Raw genomic sequence first — 22,682 nt, 5'->3', positions numbered from 1 at the left:
CGTCCTGTTCTTTCTTTTGGGACATATTCCTCAGTCTCCTCATTTTGTTTCACTGTGTCTGTTTCTGTGTTAGGAAAATCAACTGTGTCTCCTGTTCTTATAGGCAATAATAGCCTTATGAAGAAGATGTCTGGTTAGTGTCCTTCAGTCCAGTATCCTCTGTTCAGTAGGACTTGGCACTTCAGAGAATATTTCCTCTGTGTTTTGTGTGAACCCTGCTATTGTGTCCTGGTTGCTTTTACCTCAGTTCCATCATCTGCAGAGGATCTCTTTGCCTGTTGTAAGCAGTGTTTGTTCCCTAACTGTGGTGTGGCATGTTTCAAAAAGGTGCACACTGGTCTGCTTTGGAAATGTAGCCTGCTTCCACGGCTGGAATGGAGGCCTTGAAAAATGCATGAGTCATAGACATAGTGTTGGCAGATTTGTGCAGGTCTTGGTGGGAGGGGACCCACTGTGCAGGGATTGAGGCAAATGTGATTGGGAATGGCAGATCCCTGGAAGTGTGTGGGGAGGGGCTTGATTAAAGCAAATAAGCTAGGGAGTGTTGGCATTGTGCTGGTTTTCACAATTGGCTATGTGTTTGTGCTGAAGGGTAGGGGAGGGTAATGGCACCTGCCAGGTCCTTTTTTTCTGGAAGGCTTTCCCTATAATCCCTGCCTCTCAGGGACATGCTCTGAGATGAGTAAATAACTTTCCCTCCCTTATGCTACAGATGTTTTTCAAACTGCTGTTTCTATGCTGTATGTCCGTAGAATGTTTGTTGTGCTATCTCTAAGGATAAGGGACTCAGCTTCATAATATCCTCCAGATTCTTCCAGAGCCAAGCCAGCTGATTTTTAAAATTCCAGATGTTTTTTGTTTTTGTTTTTGTTTGTCCAACTGGTTGTAAAAACTCATGAAATTCGGACCTTCTTGCTTTCAAAGCCAGATGTTATAGGGATTTATCTTCTGCTTGAAGTCTCCCTGGTGTGATAATCTGTTTCTTGCCCCTTGCGATGATGCCACTGACTCCCTCCAGATCTCAGGGGGCCAAGGTCCATTTGGCTCTCAGACCATGTGTTAGCCCTTACTGTTTTCTCTGATGTGGCCTCTTCTCAATGTTGTGGAGTTTGTTCTGCTGCTCTTTGGGTCTTTTTCTGGGTTATTTTTCCTGGTGTGTTATCAGTTGTATCTCTGGGAGGAGGCAAGCTTTGGGTCTTCCTGCTCCTCCATCTTCCCAGCCTTCCTTTGCTTTCCTTTTCAATAGAAAATCATTGGGTTCTTTAAATCTTTTTTTCCTCATATTATGACAACTACACCTATAAAAGGGGATAATGATATTAGTATCTATTATTAATTTTTGTGTATATTATATATATCCATATTTTAAATTAATTTATGAAATATATTATTGTTTATTCCTAAAATTTCTATGCAAGATCCTTGCCACCAAGGAAGTTATCTAGTTGATAGTTTCTTTTAAGATAAACAGAGTTGCCTTGAGATTCCTTTGCTTTCTCTTAAAAATCTCACTATTTGTCACTACTATGTGCTCAGCCATTGACCCAGTATTGCCTTAGTGTTAGATTGTGGACTTTAGAAGAAGTTACAAAGAGGACTTTCATGGTTTACTATTGTTGATCATTGCACTTAAAATTTGGAGAGTATTTTGAGCTATCCACACATTGTTGTGTTATATGCCATAGAGCTGTTGTTCCATGAATGCCTGGTGGCTTAGCAGTTGAGCATCTGCTTTTGGCTCAGGGCATGACCCTGGAGACCCGGGATCAAGTCCCACATCAGGCTCCCTGCATGGGCCTGCTTCTCCCTCTGCCTATGTTTCTGTCTCTCTCTGTGTGTCTCTCATGAATAAATAAATAAGATATTTAAAAAGAAAAAGAGCTGTTGTTCCAAACTTTACTAATATTCAAAATTACCTGGGGAGTTTTTAAGAGATACAGATCCTGTGGACCAATCTAAAGAAATTCTGATAATCTGATTCTGTAGTTCTAGATTTGTTTAAATACAGATTACCAGTAGATGAAAACATAGGGAAGGGCAGGGCAATGATGATTTCAGGCATTCTACATTTTTCATAGCCATAATAGAGAGGATAGTAGTTGAGAAGCAATAGGGTCATAAGTCTGTTTTGCCTAAAAACAGGATAACTTTAGGCTCTTTTGAAAATTTTGTAGTTACCATGTATTTTCACATCTACAAAATGGTCTCAAATAGAAAGTTGCCAATAGATGAAAATTGATTTAAAAAAAGAAAAGAAAGAATAGTTCAGGTACTCCCTCTCCTATCCTTCTCAAAAAACAATTTTTTTTTAAAGATTTTATTTATCTATTCATGACAGAGGGAGGGAGGGAGAGAGAGAGAGAGAGAGAGAGAGAGGCAGAGACACACAGGCAGAGGGAGAAGCAGTCTCCATGCAGGGAGCCCGATGTGGGACTCGATCCCAGGACTCCAGGATCACACCCCGATCCAAAGACAGGCGCCAAACCGTTGAGCCACCCAGGGATCCCTTCAAAATTTTTTCTAAAGCTTACTTTGACTTCAGTAGAATATACTAATGTGGTTTCTGAACTAAAGAAAATTACTACTGAAAAATAAAATTGAAACTAGTTGGAATCAGAAAGGGGGAAACAGAATCAATGTAACTACGATTGTTTCCTATTGAGCTCAGCCAGCAGCAAACCATATTGAGATATGCAATAATGTTGTTTTGTACATAAGGAGAACTGTATTATATGAAATTCAAAGATCTTATTAATGTGTTCCTTTTATTGAATTCAGATTCCATTCTATCATAAACCAGCATATCCCAAGTGAAGCATTATCTTTTTATAAAAAGATTTTATTTATTTATTTATAAAAGACACAGAGAGAGAGAGAGGAAGAGACACAGGCAGAGGGAGAAGCAGGCTTCATGCAGGGAGCCAGACATGGGACTGCATCCCGGGACTCCAGGATCACACCTTGGGCTGAAGGTAGACACAAAACCGCTGACCCACTCAGGCATCCCACAAGTGAAGCATTATCAAACATTGTAGCTCCTTATAAGCTCTCATTCTACCTCGTATTCATGGGACAGTAGAAACTAATTTTATAATTTTATTAAGGCTGATTTTTATAGTCATTTTACATGTAGGCAGGATAAAATCGTAAGAGACTATGTAGGGAACAAATAAGACACAGTTATGGTTTGAGATAAAATCTTTGATCCCTGTTGGATTGATACATTAAAAAAAGCAAGAGGTGTGTAAATATGTTTGATTATGAGAATGGTATTTGGAAAACAGGATTACTAATTAACAATTATATTAAGGTGCTTCTATATGCTGTTTTGCAAGGAAAATGTTGAACAGTTACATTTCCAAAGATTGAAGCAAGAATAAATTGCCCTCGGTTGCCAAAGGAAGGGGATAAGGGACCACATACTTAATGAAGACCTTTTATGTCAAGGGTTGTCAATCTACAGCAGGCCAAATCTATCCCACTGGGTATTTTTGTAAGACAGTTGTTGCCATTCTCATTTGTTATTTATTGTCTAAGGCTGCTCACTCTCTTTCTCCCTGCATACACACAAAGGGAATAGCCTTCAGAATAAAACCCACCTTCCCAGTACCTTGATCTTGATATTCCCTGGCTCCAGAACTTTGAGAAATAAATTCCTGTTGTTTAAGCCACCTGGTCTGTGACATTTTGTTATGGCAGCCTGAGCAGACTAATACAAATACTTGCTTTTCAAAGTTATAAGTGAAATCCATCCAATGGAGTGCTGCTGGTAGTTACATATGTGCTCTTAATTACTATGTATACCCAGAATTTTCCTGGTCATACGAATCTGGGGATAGGAATAAAAATTACAAAACCATTGTATGAATGGTACACCTAAATTGGTCTTGCAGGAGCTAGTCTTCTCCAGGTTACTTCAGCTGGTTTGAGAATTCTTTAGGGGAAACCTACTTATATATATATAATACCTATGTAGTCCTTAAATTTTGTATGTTTAACCTTTAAACTATCCTTTGCAGAGATTATTTATTGAAACTCTTAAATTGCCTTTTTGTTTTTTTACAATGAATTCAGCCATTTTTACAGACATGATAGTGCCATATACCAACCAACAGTTCTGATTCTGCTAGCTTTGGGTTTTGTTTGTTTTGTTTTGGTCTGCACAGGAAATGTTTGTGCAGGTGTTTTAATATTTTTGTTGCAATTTTACTTTCTTTTATAAACTATAAGTGATGAATAAGAAACAAATATGTTGAGACTAGTTATAAGAAATATGCATATCAGGGATGCCTGGGTGGCTCCGCAGTTGGGCACCTGCCTTCAGCTCAGCTTCAGATCCTGGGATCTGGGACTCCCACATCAGGCTCCCTGCTAGGAGCCTGCCTCTCCCTATGCCTGTGCCTCTGCCTCTCCCTCTCAGTCTGTGTCTCTCAGGAATAAATAAATAAATCTTAAAAAAAATATGTTTATCAAACATAATACAGTTGTGAAGATTGAATTCATTAGTCATGATGAAAGCAGTGAATCCTTAAGCCCACCCCCCCCTTTGCACATCATTATGTTGTTAAAATTTTGCTTATTTGAATTTCACTAATACATTTTGATATGCCTCTCAGACTCTAGGTCTACATCACCATTTGATATGTGTTACTTTATTCTTCCTCTGCTTTATTGATGGTGTCATTTGAAGACTAGGCTTCATTTCTATGCTGCATCCTAAAGTGCACAAAGTAATTTTCCCCCAACTTGTACCACAAAACATTTTTGTCCTATGCACTCATATATTAGAGACATCTTAGTGGTGAAATCCTTTTGTTCCTTTTCTTTCTTTTTCTATAGATTTTTGAATTGATAAAATATTTACATGGTTTTTAAAATTCAAGAGGCACAAAAAATAGTATAGAGGGAAATTTCATGTCTCATCTCTGTACCTGAGCTACTTCGTTCCTTCCCTAGAAGTAACTAATATAATAAATTTCTTGTGTTTCCTCCCAAAAATGTTTTATGTATATACCAGCGAATATATATATTCTTCCCTCTTTTTTTTCCACAAATGGTAGTACTGCATAGTCATGTATAACTTGTTTGCTTCGTTTAATGATATTTATTGAAGATCATTCCATATCATTCTATAATGATCATCCTTAGTCTTGGATATAGCAGCAGAATGGTACATTAAATGGACATACTGTAGTTTTAATCATTCTTCTAATGATGAGCTTTTGTGTCATTTCAAATCTGCTATTATAAGCAATGCCCAATATACCATAATTTATTAAATCTGTCTGCAATACATGAACACATATAATCTCTTTTCTATTAACAATACTGGAATATATAACATTTACATAGATCCTCTTGCACAAATAAAAATATATATGAAGTATAAATTCCAAAATAATTGTAGTGCCTATTTTTTTCAGGAATGATCCTAGGTGATGGTATGTAACAGTGACAAATTCTTCTCTTTAATAAATAAATAAATAAATAAATAAATAAATAAATAAATAAATAAATAAAATTTTTTAATAAAAAAATAAAATAAAAACAGGGACAAATTCTTCTTTTTAATAGAGCTCACATCAAAGTAGAAGGTATAGACAATAAAATAAGTAATTATGTCAGATGCCAATAATTGCTTGGGAGGAAAATGAAGCAGGCAAAGAGGAAAATATGTGTCAAAAGGGTAGAGTTGTGATTTTGAACCACATCATCAGGAAAATTTCAGTTGAGAAAGTAACATTGAATAAAGATCTGAAAGATGTGAGGAAAGACCTCGAGATAGCATAATATCAAGTGTAAAGACTCTGTTGTGGAAGTTGTTCTGCTATATTTGAAGAACAGCAAGGAAGCTTGTGTGGCTGGAGTGAATGAGAGGAAAATAGCAAGAGATGAGATCAGAGCAGTTATGGAAGGGGCATGAAATATGAAGTAGGATATTCTAGGCTATTGTAAGGACATTGGTTTTTATTCTGAATAAGGCAGGAAGCCATTTGGAGGGTTTTGAGCAGTAGAAAAACATTAATGAAATGAATTGACAGGATAGAATGAAGAAGGGCAAAGGCAGAAGGGAGATGAGTTATTAGACTACAAGTAGGCCACAAGTAATGGTGACTTGAAATGCTTAGGTAGAAATGGAGGTGATAATAAGTGATCAGATACTGGATTTGCCAAAGAATGGGATGTGCCTGTGAGAGGTAAGAGTCAATGATAACTCATTTGTGTGTCTGTGTGTCTGTGTGTGCATGTGCATGTTTATATTTTGCTTGAACGATTCGCAAGATTTCAGTTGCTATTTGTTGAGATGCAAAAGACTATGGGTGGAGCAGATTTAGGATAAAGAAAAGGAATTTGGCATAGGATGTGCTAAACTTAAGGAGCTTACTAGACAATCAGGTAGAAATATCCAGGAGATGAGAAACTTCTTTTAGGATACATAGTTTCCCAGTGATCCTTCACTTAAATAAGTAAATCCTTGATGAGATGTATAGCACTGACCTTCAAGATATGTTCAGCTATATGTGAAACCCAGAGTGAAAAATCCCACATTGTCATGTTGACAATGGCTACAAATATTTCAGGGTGTAATTTTGTTCAGTCTTGCTCATGAGGTTAACTACCTTTTGCATTTTAATTAAATTGTGTGCAGGACTTGTACCAGACTGAGATGACCAGATTGAAAAAGAAAAACCTGAATATGATGAACACCTAAACTATTCTCAACAAAAAATGCCCTATTAGTCTAGCAATGCTAGTTTTATCGTCATAATTCCTACTGTTGCATTTCTTAGCATTCAACTTTGATACACTTAGCTCTTGGGATTTATTGCTGGGCTTACTGATTTGTGCCATGAATTAGGAAATTTAACATAACAGGACATTATTTGAGTGTGTGGGATGGCCAGAAAAACATCAGTCCATACATGGAAAGTCAGAGCCAACTTACAAGTAAAAGAATTAACTATAGCTTGAATAAGGTACTTCACAAAGATTAAAGGTTAACAGGAATATCTTCTACTACCTCATTTGTCAAATGCTAGTGAGAAGTAAGAACCATATTTCCATTTTGATATTTAAAGTATCACTTCAAACAAGGGAGTGATTCTCCCTAAAAACCTCTAAGTCAACTTTATTTGTCCTCCCTAAAATACATCATTACATGCTGAGCTATTGAGACCCAATTGAAAATATACAACATTAGCTATGCACGTTGTTAAGCATAGTATTCTGGTGACACTTAGCAGTGTTCAGCAATTTCCTTAATGAACAGGTGTGCAAGTATATTAGTCTTCCAGAAGTTAATTTGCAGTAACGTGTGCTTCCTGATTTGGAGGTTCTTGTCTAAACTATAACCAGTAAAAAATTAAAAAAATAAATAAAAATCAATAAACTATGACCAGTAGGATTTATTCCTTAATTAGGGAATCATTACAAGGTATGTGTGTGTTTTTCCCACCGTTAGAACCATTAGTCTTGTTTAGGGTGCTGTAAACTTCAGGAACACTCATAATGCCATTCCTATGGTTTTGACTACTATGCAGGTGACAGAGTGAAATCTACCTTTCTCTGGTGTGCCTTAGTTAACGCACAGCTGTAGGTAGCACAGAAAGGGGAAGCTTCACAGTTGCAATATGCAGCACATAAGAAGAGATGGAAATAGTATCTCCTACTGCATATTGGATCGGCTTTCCCTCTCAAGGGTTGGTAAATATGTTATTCCTCGCAAAATAGATTCAAAAACAGTTGAAAACAAAATTGTGCTTGCTGACCAAACTGACTAATATTTACCTGTAGTTTTTATTATTCCCTCCCCTATTGTTTCTGATTTCCTATATACCCTTGGTCCCTGGATTGTCAAAGCTAAGAGTTTATAAAGAGTAAATATATATATTATGTATTATATATATTAAAAGTATAAATATATATTATAATATATATATCTGGTGATACAAATTTTATTTTTATGTTAAAAAATGGAAATATGCATAGGCTAATATAGGAAACACCTATGTACCAGCCTCTCAGAATGAATAAATGTTAATATTCATCATATTTATTATAGATCTTTGCTTTTAAACAAATAAAACATTAGAGATAAAATTGAAGTTTCCAGGATTTTACTTGTTCCACTTTCTTCCCCCAAGAAAAGCATTATCATGTTAAGTATTTCATATTTTTAAAATTTTGATACATATTTACTTATATATGTATCTGTATACCCATACATACACTCTATAAAGAATACATAAAATTATTCTGTTTCATTTTTAATTTAGATGAATGCTATTATGCTGCATACAACATTTTCCATGACTCTTATTTTTTCATTCAAAATTGTAATTGGGATCTATTCTTATTATAATTTTTACCGGTAGTACAGTTATTATAAATGCTGAGTTGTATTCTATTCTATGAATATACCACAATTTATTTATCCATTTCATAACCCCCTGGCATATGGATTATTTCCAGTTTTTGTACTGTTGTTAATTTGCTGCAGTAAACATCCTTGTTTCTTGACTGACCCATAAATGGAAAGATTGGGTTATACTTGTGGTAAGCACACCTTAAATGTATTAGATGTTACTGAATATTTATTTTATATTTGTTGTCCTAATTTTTACTGCCATTGCTGGCACAATCAAATTATTATTTCTTTGCCTCCTCATCTGTACTTGGCATTACAAGACTTTTTTGTTACTTCCAATTTGATGACTGTGAAATGATATTTCATTGGTTGTTTTCATTTGCATTTCCCTGATTATTGATGATGTTGAGCATCTTTTTATTACTTGCTATTTGATCTTGGACAAATGACTCAATTTTTCTGTTCCTTAGTTTCTCCTTTATAAAATGACAATGGTATACCTATTATATAAGGTGACAGAGGAATTATTTAATAAAAGTTGATTTTGGTGGTGATTGTGATGATTGTGATCATGGTTACTACTACTACTAGTACTACTATCATTGTTATTGTTCTTTTTATTATACTTTCCTCTTTGTATTTATATATATATATATAGGTATATATTTATATATATATTTATATATAAATATTTATATATATTTATTTATTTATATATATTTTTATTGGAGTTTGACTTGCCCACATACAGTATAATACCCAGTGCCCCCCTCAGTGCCCATCACCCAGTCACCTCATCCCCCTGCCCACCTCCCCTTCCACTACCCCTTGTTCGTTTCCCAGAGTTAGGAGTCTCTAATGTTTTGCCACCCTCTCTGGTTTTTCCCACTCATTTTCTTTTCTTTCCCCTATAATCTCTTTCACTATTTTTTATATTCTCCATATGAGTGAAACCATATAATGATCGTCCTTCTCCGATTGACTTACTTCACTCAGCACATTTATAAATATTTATTTATATATATAAATATATACTTAACATTTATATATATGTATATTCCTTTATACATTTTCAGTTCTATTTTTTATATTTCCAGAAATTCAAGAATAAAGACAACTTTAAAAGAATAGAAAATAGCAATGAAAAAAAATATTGCAGCTATCACACAGAAATCATAGTAGATTTTCCCTGCCTGTCATTCTCATACTTGCACTCATTTTAACATGAAATTATTTATTGAAGTTTAACACCCATTTCAACTAATAACTGAAAAATTCTTTCCGTATAGGTAAAATCACTTCTGGAATTGTATACCAATGGAAAAATATGTATTTATATAAGAAGATCACAATTATTATATTTATATGATATATCTAAAACAAGTTGGGCATTTACTTGTTGGCATTTACTTATATATATTATATAAATATTTTAGGTGGTTTTTAACACTACTGTTACTGGCTTTATTTATCCTAGGTTTGTATTTAGTATACTTACTAGGAAGTGTCATATTTTTACTTCTCCACATATTTCTTATAATATGATGTAATACATCAGTTGATGCTGATTTAAGATACAGTATTCTTTAATATGAAACTACTTCTAATAATAAAAAGAGAGTTTGCTGAGTGATAAGCATATATTCTTTCAAACTATATTATTATGGATAAAGAAAATTACAAATGTTAGAGATCTTTTGGAGATACTTCCCTAATTAGTAGTTTACATATGACCATCTATTTAAGAAAAATGAGTAGACACTTAAGTCTTTCTATATGCTTGTCCCTAAGCTCACCATAGTAGGTGTTCAACAAGTATTTGCTGATTAAATGAATTAATGAATAGTGTTGATGCTGACTTTAGCAATCAATCTTTCTCACTAGAATTTTAAGATAAAGTAGTTATAAATAATTTATTATGATTTATGATAGTTATTATGCAAAGAATTCAGTGGTACCCATTATAATATCTTAATATTTGCAACAACTTACAGATATCTTGTCACATGTATGTATCCACTGAGATAGCAGAGATTTCTTTTTTTTAGTATTTTATTTACTCATGACACACATACACACAGGCAGAGGCAGAGACACAGGCAGAGGGAGGAGCAGGCTTCATGCAGGGAGCCTGATGTGGGACTCGATCCCGGGACTCCAGGATCACACCCTGGGCCAAAGGCAGGCTCTTAAACCGCTGGGCCACCCAGGGATCCCGGTAGCAGAGATTAATAGGGGATTGATGAACATTGCCTAAATTAGATCAGGAAAGTATTAGAGCCCTGTTTATTTTTTGTTAATGAGCATCCATCGTTGTGAAGGAATAAATTGATAGAACAATTGCAGTTAAAAATCCATATATTAAAGGAAATATAAGAATACTAAATGGACCCTTTATCTTATATAATTAGTATCTTGATGTTAACATAATAATACAAATGTCTTTATTAAAAATCATATTTCTACAGACAGTATTTTATGGTTTATTATTATTTGGTCAATTAGCAGTGGCCAATTTAATTGAAGCACTGAAATTAATTTAATCCATCTGATTCAAAATCAGTGGCTATACGGTTTTTCATTTGCAGATGCAGAGATCACATTTGATTATAGGCCCCATTGTGAATGTGAGGACCATAGGGCCATGGATGACAAAATCAATTATTTAGGTTTTTATATTGAGACTTAAAAAATCTCTCCAGTCCTATTCAAGTAATTTCAAATAAGAAAATTACTATAATTTAAGTTATGTTATAAATTTTATAGTGTAAGCACTTTTAACTTGAGATGTACCCGCTCACAAATTTTTAAGTGCACTACCCATTGTTATTAACTTTAGCTACAGTGTTGTACCACAGATCTTTAGAGTTTATTCATCTTATAAAACTGAAACTTTATATACATTGAACAGTGACAGCAACTACCCACTTCCCCGTCCCTCAGTCCCTGGCAACCACAATTGTACAATTCTACTCTTTGTTTCTATGAGTTTGATATTTTAGATGCTTCATAATTATGCAGTACTTTTCTATGACTTGCTTATTTCATTTAGCATAGTGTTCCCCAGGTTCATCCGTGTTATTATATAAGGTAGGATTTTTTTCTTTAAGATGAATAACATTTCATTTTATGTATATGCCACATTTCTTTATCCCTTGATCTTTTTGATGGACATTTAAATTCTTTCCATATATTGACTGTTTTGTGAATAATATTACAGTAAACATGGGAGTACAGCTATCTCTTTGAGATTCTGATTTCAGTTAATTTGGTTATATACCCAAAAGTAGGATTGGTAGATCATTTGGTAGTTCTAGTTTTAATTTTTTCTAGTTTTAATTATTTGTAGACTCTCCGTACTGTTCTCTATAGCAGCTACACCATTTTATATTTCTACCAACAATGTATAAAGGTTCCAATTCTTCCACCACTTCCTCACCAATATTTTGCTTTAGATTTTGATAATAGCCATTCCAAGATCTGTGAGTTGAGGACTACCTGGGTTGCTCCATGGGTTAAGTGTTTGCCATCTCAGGTCATGATCCCAGGATCCTGCTCAGCGGGGAGTCTGCTTCTCCCTCTGCCTCTGCCCCTCCCTTCTGGTTGTGCTCTCTTGTGCTCTCCTAAATAAATAAATAAAATATTTCTAAAAACATGAAAAAATGGTTTGAGGTAATATCTCATTGTGGCTTTATTTGTATTTCCCTCAAGATATTGAGGATATTTTTGTATACTTGTTGGCCATCTGTAGGTCTTCTTTGGAGAAATGTCTATTCAAATCTTAATCAAGTTATTGCCCCTGTTTCACTAAAGCTATGGAGTATTTACTTTTTAAAAGCATTTGAAACATATATGTAATAAACGCATCCTACATATACCAAGTAACATTTTGTAGTCATGGAAACAGGACAGTTTTAATATATGAAGCTTTCAGTACTATCTGGGGATAAGTTTCATATGTTATTACCTCTCTTCAAAGTATTTATTTATCTAACCCTGTGGTTGTGATCACTAAGGAATGCTCTTAAAGACAAGAAAGCTAAAGACAATATTAGCAAAACCTTTATTGTTTGTGAAAGGCTGTCTAATTAGGGAACTGTTTTAAACTAGCTTTGCTCGGGAAGCCTGGTGGCTTAGTGGTTGAGCGACTATCTTTGGCTTAGGGTGTGATGGGGGGGGTGGTGGTGGCCTAAATCAAGTCCCACATAGGGCTCCTTGTGAAGAGTCTGCTTCTCCCTCTGCCTATGTCTCTGCCTTCGTCTCTGTCTCTCATGAATAAATAAATAAAATCATTAAAAAATTTGAAAAAAAAATAAACTAGCTTTGCTTTAGTAATTCTCAAAATAGTGGTGCCCAATCATGGAATTCTTATTTCTTCAACCTAGGCTAAAGCCAATTTGCATACTATAAGGGAAATATATTAAGATTTAAGATACTTAAGACATCTAATCTTAATTTGAAACAATTTGTTCATTTGAAAAGGGGAGATGTTGGAATATATTTTAATGAAATAATGCAAAAATATGAAGTCATACAAAATGAGCATTATGTATGTTTGGGTTATTCTGGAGTCTTGTTAGTTTGCAGAAAATCTTACAATATCTATTACACTATAGCATTTTCATCCTATATGTACTTGGTTAACTAATCTCCCATAGTGGGGTTTAAGACATATTGGAAGCTTAGAATAGTTTTCTTGACTATTTCTTTGGGAAAAGTTTTCTGAATGATTCTAGAAGTAATTTTATTATTTTTCAGATACTTATTTTATTAACAAAGGGTATGATTCTTGGACTGTCATTTTTTTCTATAGAGTTGTGTTAACCTGACATGACTTAAAAATTAGAATAAATTAAAATGCTGATTATTGTACAAGAAAGACACTGTGCTCTTAGAATGAATCTTTGAGAAACATTTATGACCACTTCAAGGGAAATATATTAAAACTCATTTTTGTTTCCATGAGTAGCAATAATTTTATTGTATTGAATACGCATGGCAAACTACTTGAGATTATGATTTTCAAGTGTAATTATTATCTAGTCTGCTTACACTATGCATCACTTTAGATAAGTCATAGTGGTATATCTTAGAACTAAATGTTAAGACTTGAGTTATTCAGGTAATTAATTTTTTGTTATTTTTTCTACAAAGTTCACTTCATTTTCTTATATCTTGCACCACTAAAACAATGGGGTTTTAATGGACTTGCAGTATTTAATGCATCCTATAATGTTTATAGAAAGTTTTCCAGATAGTAACATCCATGAACATGTAGCTTAGCAAAAATGTACTGTGGTTGTGTGTTGCTTTTCCTCTAGAGAAAATCTGTAACTCATTTGTAAGCTCTTTAACAAAAACCAGATAAATTAAAATAATGAAAATATTGATTTCCTCAAAATGAAGTTATATTTTTAAAAGTAATAAGCAGCAGTATTATGATTCAGTGATGAAGTTTAGCAGCATGAGTTTGGAGACAAAAGCATATCACTACTTGAATGAAAAAAAATGTTTGGTTTATTTTTCTCACCTTTTTTTAACAGTCCCATTATCTACAACCATATTTTTATATTAGAAGACATAAACTGCCAACACATGAGTACAATGGTAGCTATAGAATTTCTGTATAGGAGAGTTTAGGGATTTGCCATAAAGCTTCATTTTCATAGCAGATAACCACATTGTTTTTTTACTTTGGTTTTTGGGATGCATTTTCTGGGTGAGAGTTGATGGAGGTTATGGTGGGGAGGTGGGGGGAGGCGGGGGGGAGGGTGGGAAGCCACTCCTTGGCACTTCTACTTCTCAGAGTTTCAGGTCCATTAATTATGTGCATGTAAATGGTACTGTTGTTGTGCAACTTGCAAATGGTTCATATTTATTCTTCAAAGCAATCTCAGCAGGTTTTTTTATATGGCAACCAGTTTAGCAGTTAGCATTGCTTTACATACTTAAAAGCAGTTACACTGAATTAAAGACATGTCTAAAATTTAGCATATTTTAGGATGAATGCATATTTTGCCTTTTCCCTCAATTAGTCCAAAATAGGGAGATTTTACTATATGTTTAATTTCAGTGCTGCTGTAGATTCCTGTTAAAGGAGTAATGAATGTTGCACATTAGGTAAAAAGTAGTAATTGATTTTTAGTACTATTTGGCTTATCTTTTTTGCTTAAGTGCTGATATTTAATTTTTAAGTAAACCTCTATATAGACCTATATTATTATGTTTATTCAATATATTATATTGAAATACAATGAAATAAATACATTTATTGATTTTTTACATAAGCTTTATCAATGTAGTTAATATGCCTTACTAATTTATTTTGTGTGATTGGAATAATACCATTATTTTTTATGGGTAAATGTTTTTCCTTTAGTTCAAAAGAATGTAGAAGCTTCAGAAGAAAAGAAGATCTTGCCTGCAAAGAAGAAAGTGAAAGAATTGAGAATTTTGGATCACAAAATGGCCCAGAATCTGTGTATGTGTTATTTTCTAAATAGGGGTGGTAGTGATTATGGTGATGAGTTGTTGAATATTTTTAAACAAAGTTGTAACTGATTTTAACAGGTATATTTAGCATCCACTAGAAACAAAATTGCATGCAAACATGATCTGGTTTTTTTTTTTCCCCAAACATGATTTGAATTGCCTTTTTGTCATATAGCCAGAATGAAGACCATAATTTTATCTTCCTCAGGTCAGATGAAACTTATGAATAATAAAGCTTTGGAAGATACTTAAAGTTTAGCACTGTTAAAAGACAGAGTGAGATATAAGGCATAGTTTAAAAGAGTGTTATTTTCCCTTTTCTGCCTAGGCTTGGGTGTTTTAGTTTTGGAGTATTCACTGGTCACATTGGGCAAATTCTTTTATCGATATGCCTTTATAGTTAAAGTAATTGCGATGGTAGAAAGTTAAATTGTTACCACTAAACTTTAAAACTGATTAGTGAACCTCATGAAGGAGTTAAAATGGTGGAGAATTTGGGGGACCCAAAGTTTGTCAGGGCTCTCAAAAACAGCTAGGTAGTTATTAAATTATTCTGAACACCCAAGAAAACAATCAGAGGTCTCAGAGAACAAAAACTGCAAGTAAACACTTAGAAAACTACCACCTTTTGGAAGGAATCCCAGAAGATAAAGACAAAGAGACAGAAGGTTTGTTCATTCAAATTATAGCTGAAGACTTCTCTAATATAGGGACATAGACATCAAAATCCAAGAAACACAGAGACCTATTAAATCCAACAAAAGCTAAGCATCAACAAGGCATATCATAGTCAAATTCACAAAATACACAGACAATGAAAGCAGCAACAGAAAAAAAAAATCCTTAAACTTTAGTGGAAAACAAATCACATTTGCAGCAGATCTGTCCAGAGAAACCTGACAGGTCAGAATAAAGTGGAAGGATATATTCAATGTGCTGAATGGTAAAAAATATGCAGGCAGGAATTCTTTATCTAGCAAGGCTGTCATTCAGAACAGAAGAGTTGAAGAGTTTCCCAGACAAACAAAAACTAAAAGCGTTCAGCTAGCCCTACAAGAAATTTTTAGGGGGAATCTTTGAGTGGAGAAGACCAAAAGCATCAAAGACTAGAAAGGACCAGAGACCATCACCAGAAACACCAATACTACATATAACACAATGGCACTAAATTCATATCTTTGGATTATCACTCTGAGTGTAAATGAACTAAATACTTCAATCAGAAGACATGGGGAATCAGAATGGTTAAAGAAAAGAAGATCTATCTATATGCTGCTTCCAAGGGACTCATTTTAGACCGAAAGACACCTGCAGATTGAAAGTGAGTGGATGGAAAACCATCTATCATGTTTTTTTAAAAAGATTTTATTTATTTATTCATGAGAGATACACACAGAGAGAGGCAGAGACACAGGCAGAGGGAGAAGCAGGCTCCATACAGGGAGCCTGATGTGGGACTCAATCCCCGGTCTTCAGGATCACACCCTGGGTGGAAGGCGGCACTTAACGGCTGAGCCACCCTGGCTGCCTCCATCTATCATGTTAATGAATGTCAAAAGAAAGCTAGAATAGCCATACTTAAATCAGAGAAACTAGGTTTTCAACCAAAGACTGTAACAAGAGATGAAGAAAGGCATAATAAAGGGGTCTATCCATCAAGATCTATCCAGATCTAACAATTATAAATATTTATGCCCCCAAATTAGGAGCCTCCAAATATATAAATCAATTAACAATAAAGACAAAGAAACTCATTGATGATAATAATACAGTAATAGTAGGTGACTTTAATGCCCCACTTACAGCAATAGACAGATCACCTAAGCAGGTAATCAACAAGAAAACAAGGGCTTTGAGATGCACTGCACCAGATGAACTTCACAGATATATCCAAGACATTCCATCCTAAAGCAGCAGAACACACATGCTTTTCATAGATAGATTTCCAAAATAGATCACATACTGGGTCACAAATCAGCCTTCAACAAGTGCATATTTTCAGACCACAGCTTTATGAAACTTGAAGTCAACTACAAGAAAAAAATTGGAAAGACTGCCATTACATGGAGTTTGAAGAGCATCATACTAAAGAATGAATAGGTTAACCAGGAGATTAAAGAAGAAATTTTTAAAAATTACACTGAAATCTTGAATATGAAAACACAACAGTGTAAACTTGTGGGATGTTGCTAAGGCAGTCCTAAGAAGGAAGTATATTGCAATATAGGCCTACCTCAAGAATAAAGAAAAGTCTTATTTTTTTTAAGATTTTATTTATTTATTCATAGAGGCACACAAACAGAGAGAGGCAGAGACACAGGCAGAAAAAAGCATTTGACAAAATACACCATCCTTTCTTGATAAAAACTGTCAACAAAGAAGGGATAGATGGAAAATACCTACCTCAACATCAAAAGGCCATATATAAAAGACCCAGAGGTATTATCATCCTCAATGGGGAGAAACCGAGCTTTTCCTCCACATTGAGGAACAAGACAAATATGTACGCTCTTACCATTACTACTTAACATAGTACTGGAAGTCCTGAGCTCATCAATCACACAAAAAGAAATAAATGCATCTGAATTGGCAAGGAAGGAGTCAAACTTTCACTATTCGCAGATGGTGTGATACTCTATGTAGAAAGCCCAAAAGACTCCAGCAAAAAATTGCTAGAAATAATACATGAACTCAGCAAAGTTGCAGGATATAAAATCAACATGCAGAAATCTGCTGTATTTCTATACACTAATAACAAAGCAGCAGAAGAAGTAATCAAGGAATCTATCCCATTTGTAATTGTTCTAAAAACAATAAGATACCCTGGAATAAAATAACTCAAAAAGTAAAAGATCTATACTCTGGAAAACTATAGAACACTTATGAAAGAAATTGAAGAGGACACAAAGAAATGGAAGTGTTCCATGCTCATGAATTGGAAGAACAGTGTTAAAATGTATATACTATCCAAAACAAAATACACACTTAATGTAATCTCTATCAAAATATCACTATCATTTTTCATAAATAATCCTAAAATTCATATGGAAGCACAAAACACCCTGAAAAGTCAAAGCAATATTGAAAAAGAAAAACAAAACTGGAGACACCATGATTCCCGTACCTCAAGTTACATAACCAAGCTGTAGTGATCAAGACAATTATAGTACTGGCACAAAAACAGACATAGATCAATGGACCGGGATAGAAAACCCAGAGATGGACCCATGAGTATACGGTCACCTCATCTTTGAAAAGCAGGAAAGACTATCTAATGGAAAAAAGTCCCTTCAACAAATGGTATTGGAAAAACTGGACAGAATGCATGCAGAAGAATGAAACTGGACCACTTTCTTTAACCATACACAAAATTAGATTCAAAATGAATGAAAGTCCTAAATGTGATAGGAGAAACCATCAAAATCCTAGTGGACAACACAGGCAGAAATCTCTTTGACCTGGGCCTTAGCAACTTCTTACTAGAAACATCTCTGGAGGCAAGGGAAACAGAAGGAAAAATAAACTATTGGGACTTCATTAAGATAAAAAGCTTATTCACAGCAAAGAAAACAATCAACAAAACTAAAAGGTAGCCTACAGAATGGGAGACAATATTTGCAAATGACATATCTGATAAACAGTTGGTATCCAAAACTATAAAGAACTTACCAGACTCAACACCCAAAAAAACAAATAATCCAGTTAAGAAACTGGCAGAGGAAGGAGTGCTTAGGTGGCTGACTCAGTTAAACTTCCAACCTTTCATTTCGTCTCAGGTCATTATCTCAGGTTTTTGAGACAGAGCCTCAAGTCAGGCTCCCTGCTAAGGTGGAGTCAGCTTGGGTTTCTTTCCTTCGTCTGCCACTCCTCTCTCTCTTTCTTCCCCACCCCAAGTGAACAAATAAATATTTTAAAAAAAAGAAGAAGAAATGGGCAGAAGACACAAATAGACACTTTTACAAAGTGGACATCCAGATGTTAACAAACACATGAAAAAATGTTCAACATCACTCATCATCAGGAAAATACAAATCAAAACCACAATGAATTACCATGTCACTTCTGTAAAATGGATAAAATTAACACAAGAAACAGCCGGTTTGGGCAACGATGTGGAAAAAGGGGAATCCTCTTACATCTTTTGTAGGAATACAAACTGGTGCAGCCACTTTGGAGAGCAGTTTGGAGGTTCTTCAATACGTTAAAGATCCAGCCATTGCATTATTAGCTATTTACCCAACGGATACAAAAGTATACATTGAAAGGGGTACATACACCCTGGTGTTTGTAGCAACATTATCAATAATAGCCAGAATAAAGAGAGAGCCAAAGTGTCCATTGACTGATGAATGGATAAAGAAGATTTGGTGTATATATATATATATAAATATATATATATATATATATATATATATATATATTTATATATATATAATGAGTTATTACTCAGCCATAAAAAAGAAATCTTGCCATTTGCAATGATATGGATGGAGCTATAGTGTATTATGCTAAGTGAAATAAGTCAGAGAAAGACAAATACCATATGATTTTATTCATATGTGGAATTTAAGAAAGAAAACAAATGAACATATGGGAAGGCGGAAAAGAAAAAAAACAGAGAGGTAAACAACCTATAAGTGACACTTAGTGACAGAGAACAATCTGAGGGTTGATGGAGAGAGATAGATGTGGGATGGGTTAGTTGGGTGATGGGTGATGGGTATTAAAGATGGCACTTGTTGTGATGAGCACTGGGTATTGTGTGTAAGTGATGAATCACTGAATTCTGGTCCTGAAACCAATATTGTACTTTATATTAACTAAATTTATATAAAAGATATTGAAAACCTGGCTATTGAACCTTAAAGCCTTCAACAAATCATTCATCCATTAAATATGCTTTTGCTAAAGAAGCTGGATAGTTAAACCTATCTTCATGTAACTAAGCCCTAGATGTTATTTTGACATATTCTCCCCTCTGTATTGAATTCAGCATTTTTTTAACACAGTAGACTGCTCTGAGGATACTAAAAACACTATGCATGAGAAATTACAACACACCAAGCATTTCTAATTATGCAAGGAAATACCATGGGAGTTTATTTTGTTAAGGGATGTGCTATAGCAAATCAGATTAAAATAAACGTCATTATTCTCCAGTGAATTGGAATGCTGCTGTCAGAAAAGAAGCCTCCAAATAGTTGCTGTGAATGTATACATTGCTTACTGAGAGTACATTTTCTTTATAAAGTGGATGTTAAGGACCTTTAAAAAAAAAAAAACACAGTATGATCTTAATTGCTAGTTGATGTCTGTCAGCATTATTTATTTAGATTATGGAGATCTCACTTGGTGTTTATGTCTAGGTACTCAATTGCAGAGACAGTGAGGATTTGTTTTTTCCTTTAGGCACCAGTGAAATCATACAGACCTTTTCATGAAAAAAATATTCTTAAAAACATATTCATGTTCTCATGATAAGAACACATGATTGTTCATTAAAATGTATGTTTAGTGGAAGTTAAAGTGAAATATGTTGTTATAAAATACTTTCTGAATTAGTTTTAAGCTTTTCTCAGTGTGATTTGTTGACATTTTTCAGTATGACATAATATATATTCAATCAAGAAAAAATTGACAAGGGAAATTGTGAAAATACAAGCTACGTCCTGATTGTCAGCAGGAATTCAGACAACCTTGATCATTTAGACACTTTAATTTTTTCTTATGTGGAAAAATTGCAGTAGTAGATTGATATGAAGTACTGCATTATATTTATCTGACAATATCCATATTAAATTCCACATTGAATTCAAAAGCCAACTTTAAATAAAATATCTCATGAGTCATTTTGTATCAACTTGTTCTAAAATGCATAAACATGTAGTCATCAGCATAATTAGTAGGAGTCTTAATTTCCATATAAATATGTTCAACTTATAAATATTAGATCCTGAAATAATAGGCCACTTTGCTTCAATAAGTAGTATAGTCTGTCAAATGTAAACTACTTTTGTTTGTTCCTAATTATGAATTAATACAAGTAACAGATTTCATATTTTGAGCATGTGAAAATGAGAAGGTATTTATTAGGCCTTTAAATTTTCTATGCTTTTCTATTTTTAATAAAATCTACTTTTATTTTTAGCTATATTCCTAGGATCATATCGTATGCCATATGAAGATATAAAAAACATCATTCTGGAGGTTAATGAAGACATGCTGAGTGAAGCCTTAATTCAGGTAATGTGCATATTTTCCTTTTGAAATTCATTTTCACAGGTATTTCTAGATTGTTATTTTCTCAATGGAGTTGTGGGAAAATGTTCTTCTATATTTGGGTAATAGAATCAATAGTATCTAGCTTTGTTACCAGTAAGAGTATTCAACATTGAAGATCTAAATTCCAGGATTGTTTCTGCCTATCATTCACTGTACATAAAATTGCATGTATTTCATCATCACAATGACTGTTAAGTAAATATTGTTACCATCTTATGGATGTGAAAGTGAGGAGGCCAAATGGTTAATTAGCGTGCTTTTGACCAATTGGTAAATGTCAAAGTTATTCTTTGTTAGACATATAACATGTTCTAGAGATTGTGTCAAGCACTTAATATATTTTATCTCATTAAATAATAGAACAATCCTATGAAGTTCGCACTATTTTCCTCATGTTTCAGAAAAGAAAACTGAGGCTTAGAGAGAGTGCCCAATGTCACATAGATGGTAAGTGACAGAGTAGCAGACCTGTGATTCACAACAAGATCTCTCATGGTTCTAAATCTTTTGTTCTTTCTATTCTATTATTCTGCCTTCCATGAGCCAGTTATTTTAGCTTGCTAAATCTTAAGCTAAATGTTTCCACATCTGAGAATGCAGATGGATTAAACCAAATAATGTGCTCTGTAGAATAAAGCACTGTATAGGATCTAACATATTATTATAATTCTTGGTATGTCTGGCCCTGTCTGGTTTAATTTCTGGAAGGAAGAACTGAAGATTTTACCTGGAAGGGCATAGTCACTGTAGATGTTTTTGTTTGTTCATTTGTTTTTAAGCCATCAAGTTTGCTTTGACTTTGAAAAAGCTTGATGAGTTTGTATTGTGAGAGTTTTGCCATATCCCCCTCAGACCGTCTCTATAAATGTCAGAGGACCAGTGTATGTCCTTTGAACAGACTATGTCTCTATGGAAATTCCTCAACTTTGTAATGTGGGCTTGCATTACAGATTACCTCATTTAAATGTTCTAAATATAGATACATTTTTTTTTCTAGAAGACTAAGATTTAATGCCTCTTCATTATGATGGCATACATTAATCTCTGTAAGAGTTATACTTTGATAAAGCCCCCTGGGGAAAAAAAAATTTAAAAAGTGTTCTGTACAACTAGCAACTGTGTCTTTCTCTGAGTAGAAATGGGGAGCTGACTGATCACATTCGTCCTCCCTAAGGACTAATGTGAGGATTCACAATAATCCTCTTAAAGAAGTTGAGTGAGCTACAAGAACACTAAGAAAGACTATGGAACAGAATTTGGAAATTAATACAAGAACAAAATTAGAAGTTCGACAAAGAAGAGTAGAACCAAACCGAAATCCTAGAGATGAAGAATACAATGACTGAATTGAATAATTCAATAGAAAATTTAACATTACACTGATCAGGCAGAAGAAAGAATGGGTGAATTGAAAAATACATCATTTGACATTATGCAGCCACAGGTATAAAAATAAACAAAAAAGGGGTAGCTCAGGTGACTCAGCAGTTTAGTGCCACCTTCAGCCCAGGGCCTGATCCCTGAGAGCTGGGATGGAGTC

At 34.2% G+C, this 22,682-nt stretch overlaps 1 protein-coding gene across 6 annotated transcripts in view; it reads left to right on the top strand.

Moving 5' to 3' along the window:
- The window catches only part of DIAPH2 (diaphanous related formin 2), a 1,055,757-nt gene that overhangs the window by 481,347 nt on the left and 551,728 nt on the right, over positions 1-22,682 (top strand). For all 6 annotated transcript variants that reach the window (XM_077888176.1, XM_077888175.1, XM_077888173.1 and 3 more), the window contains 2 exons: positions 14,748-14,849; positions 21,009-21,103. In XM_077888176.1, coding sequence (XP_077744302.1) covers positions 14,748-14,849; positions 21,009-21,103 — 197 coding nt within the window. The remainder of the gene's footprint in view (positions 1-14,747; positions 14,850-21,008; positions 21,104-22,682) is intronic.

This window comes from Canis aureus, chromosome X, assembly GCF_053574225.1.
Source record: "Canis aureus isolate CA01 chromosome X, VMU_Caureus_v.1.0, whole genome shotgun sequence".
Lineage (NCBI taxonomy): Eukaryota > Metazoa > Chordata > Mammalia > Carnivora > Canidae > Canis > Canis aureus.
The sequence above is the reverse complement of the archived record's forward strand: the minus strand, read 5'-3'. Positions and strand labels throughout refer to the sequence as shown.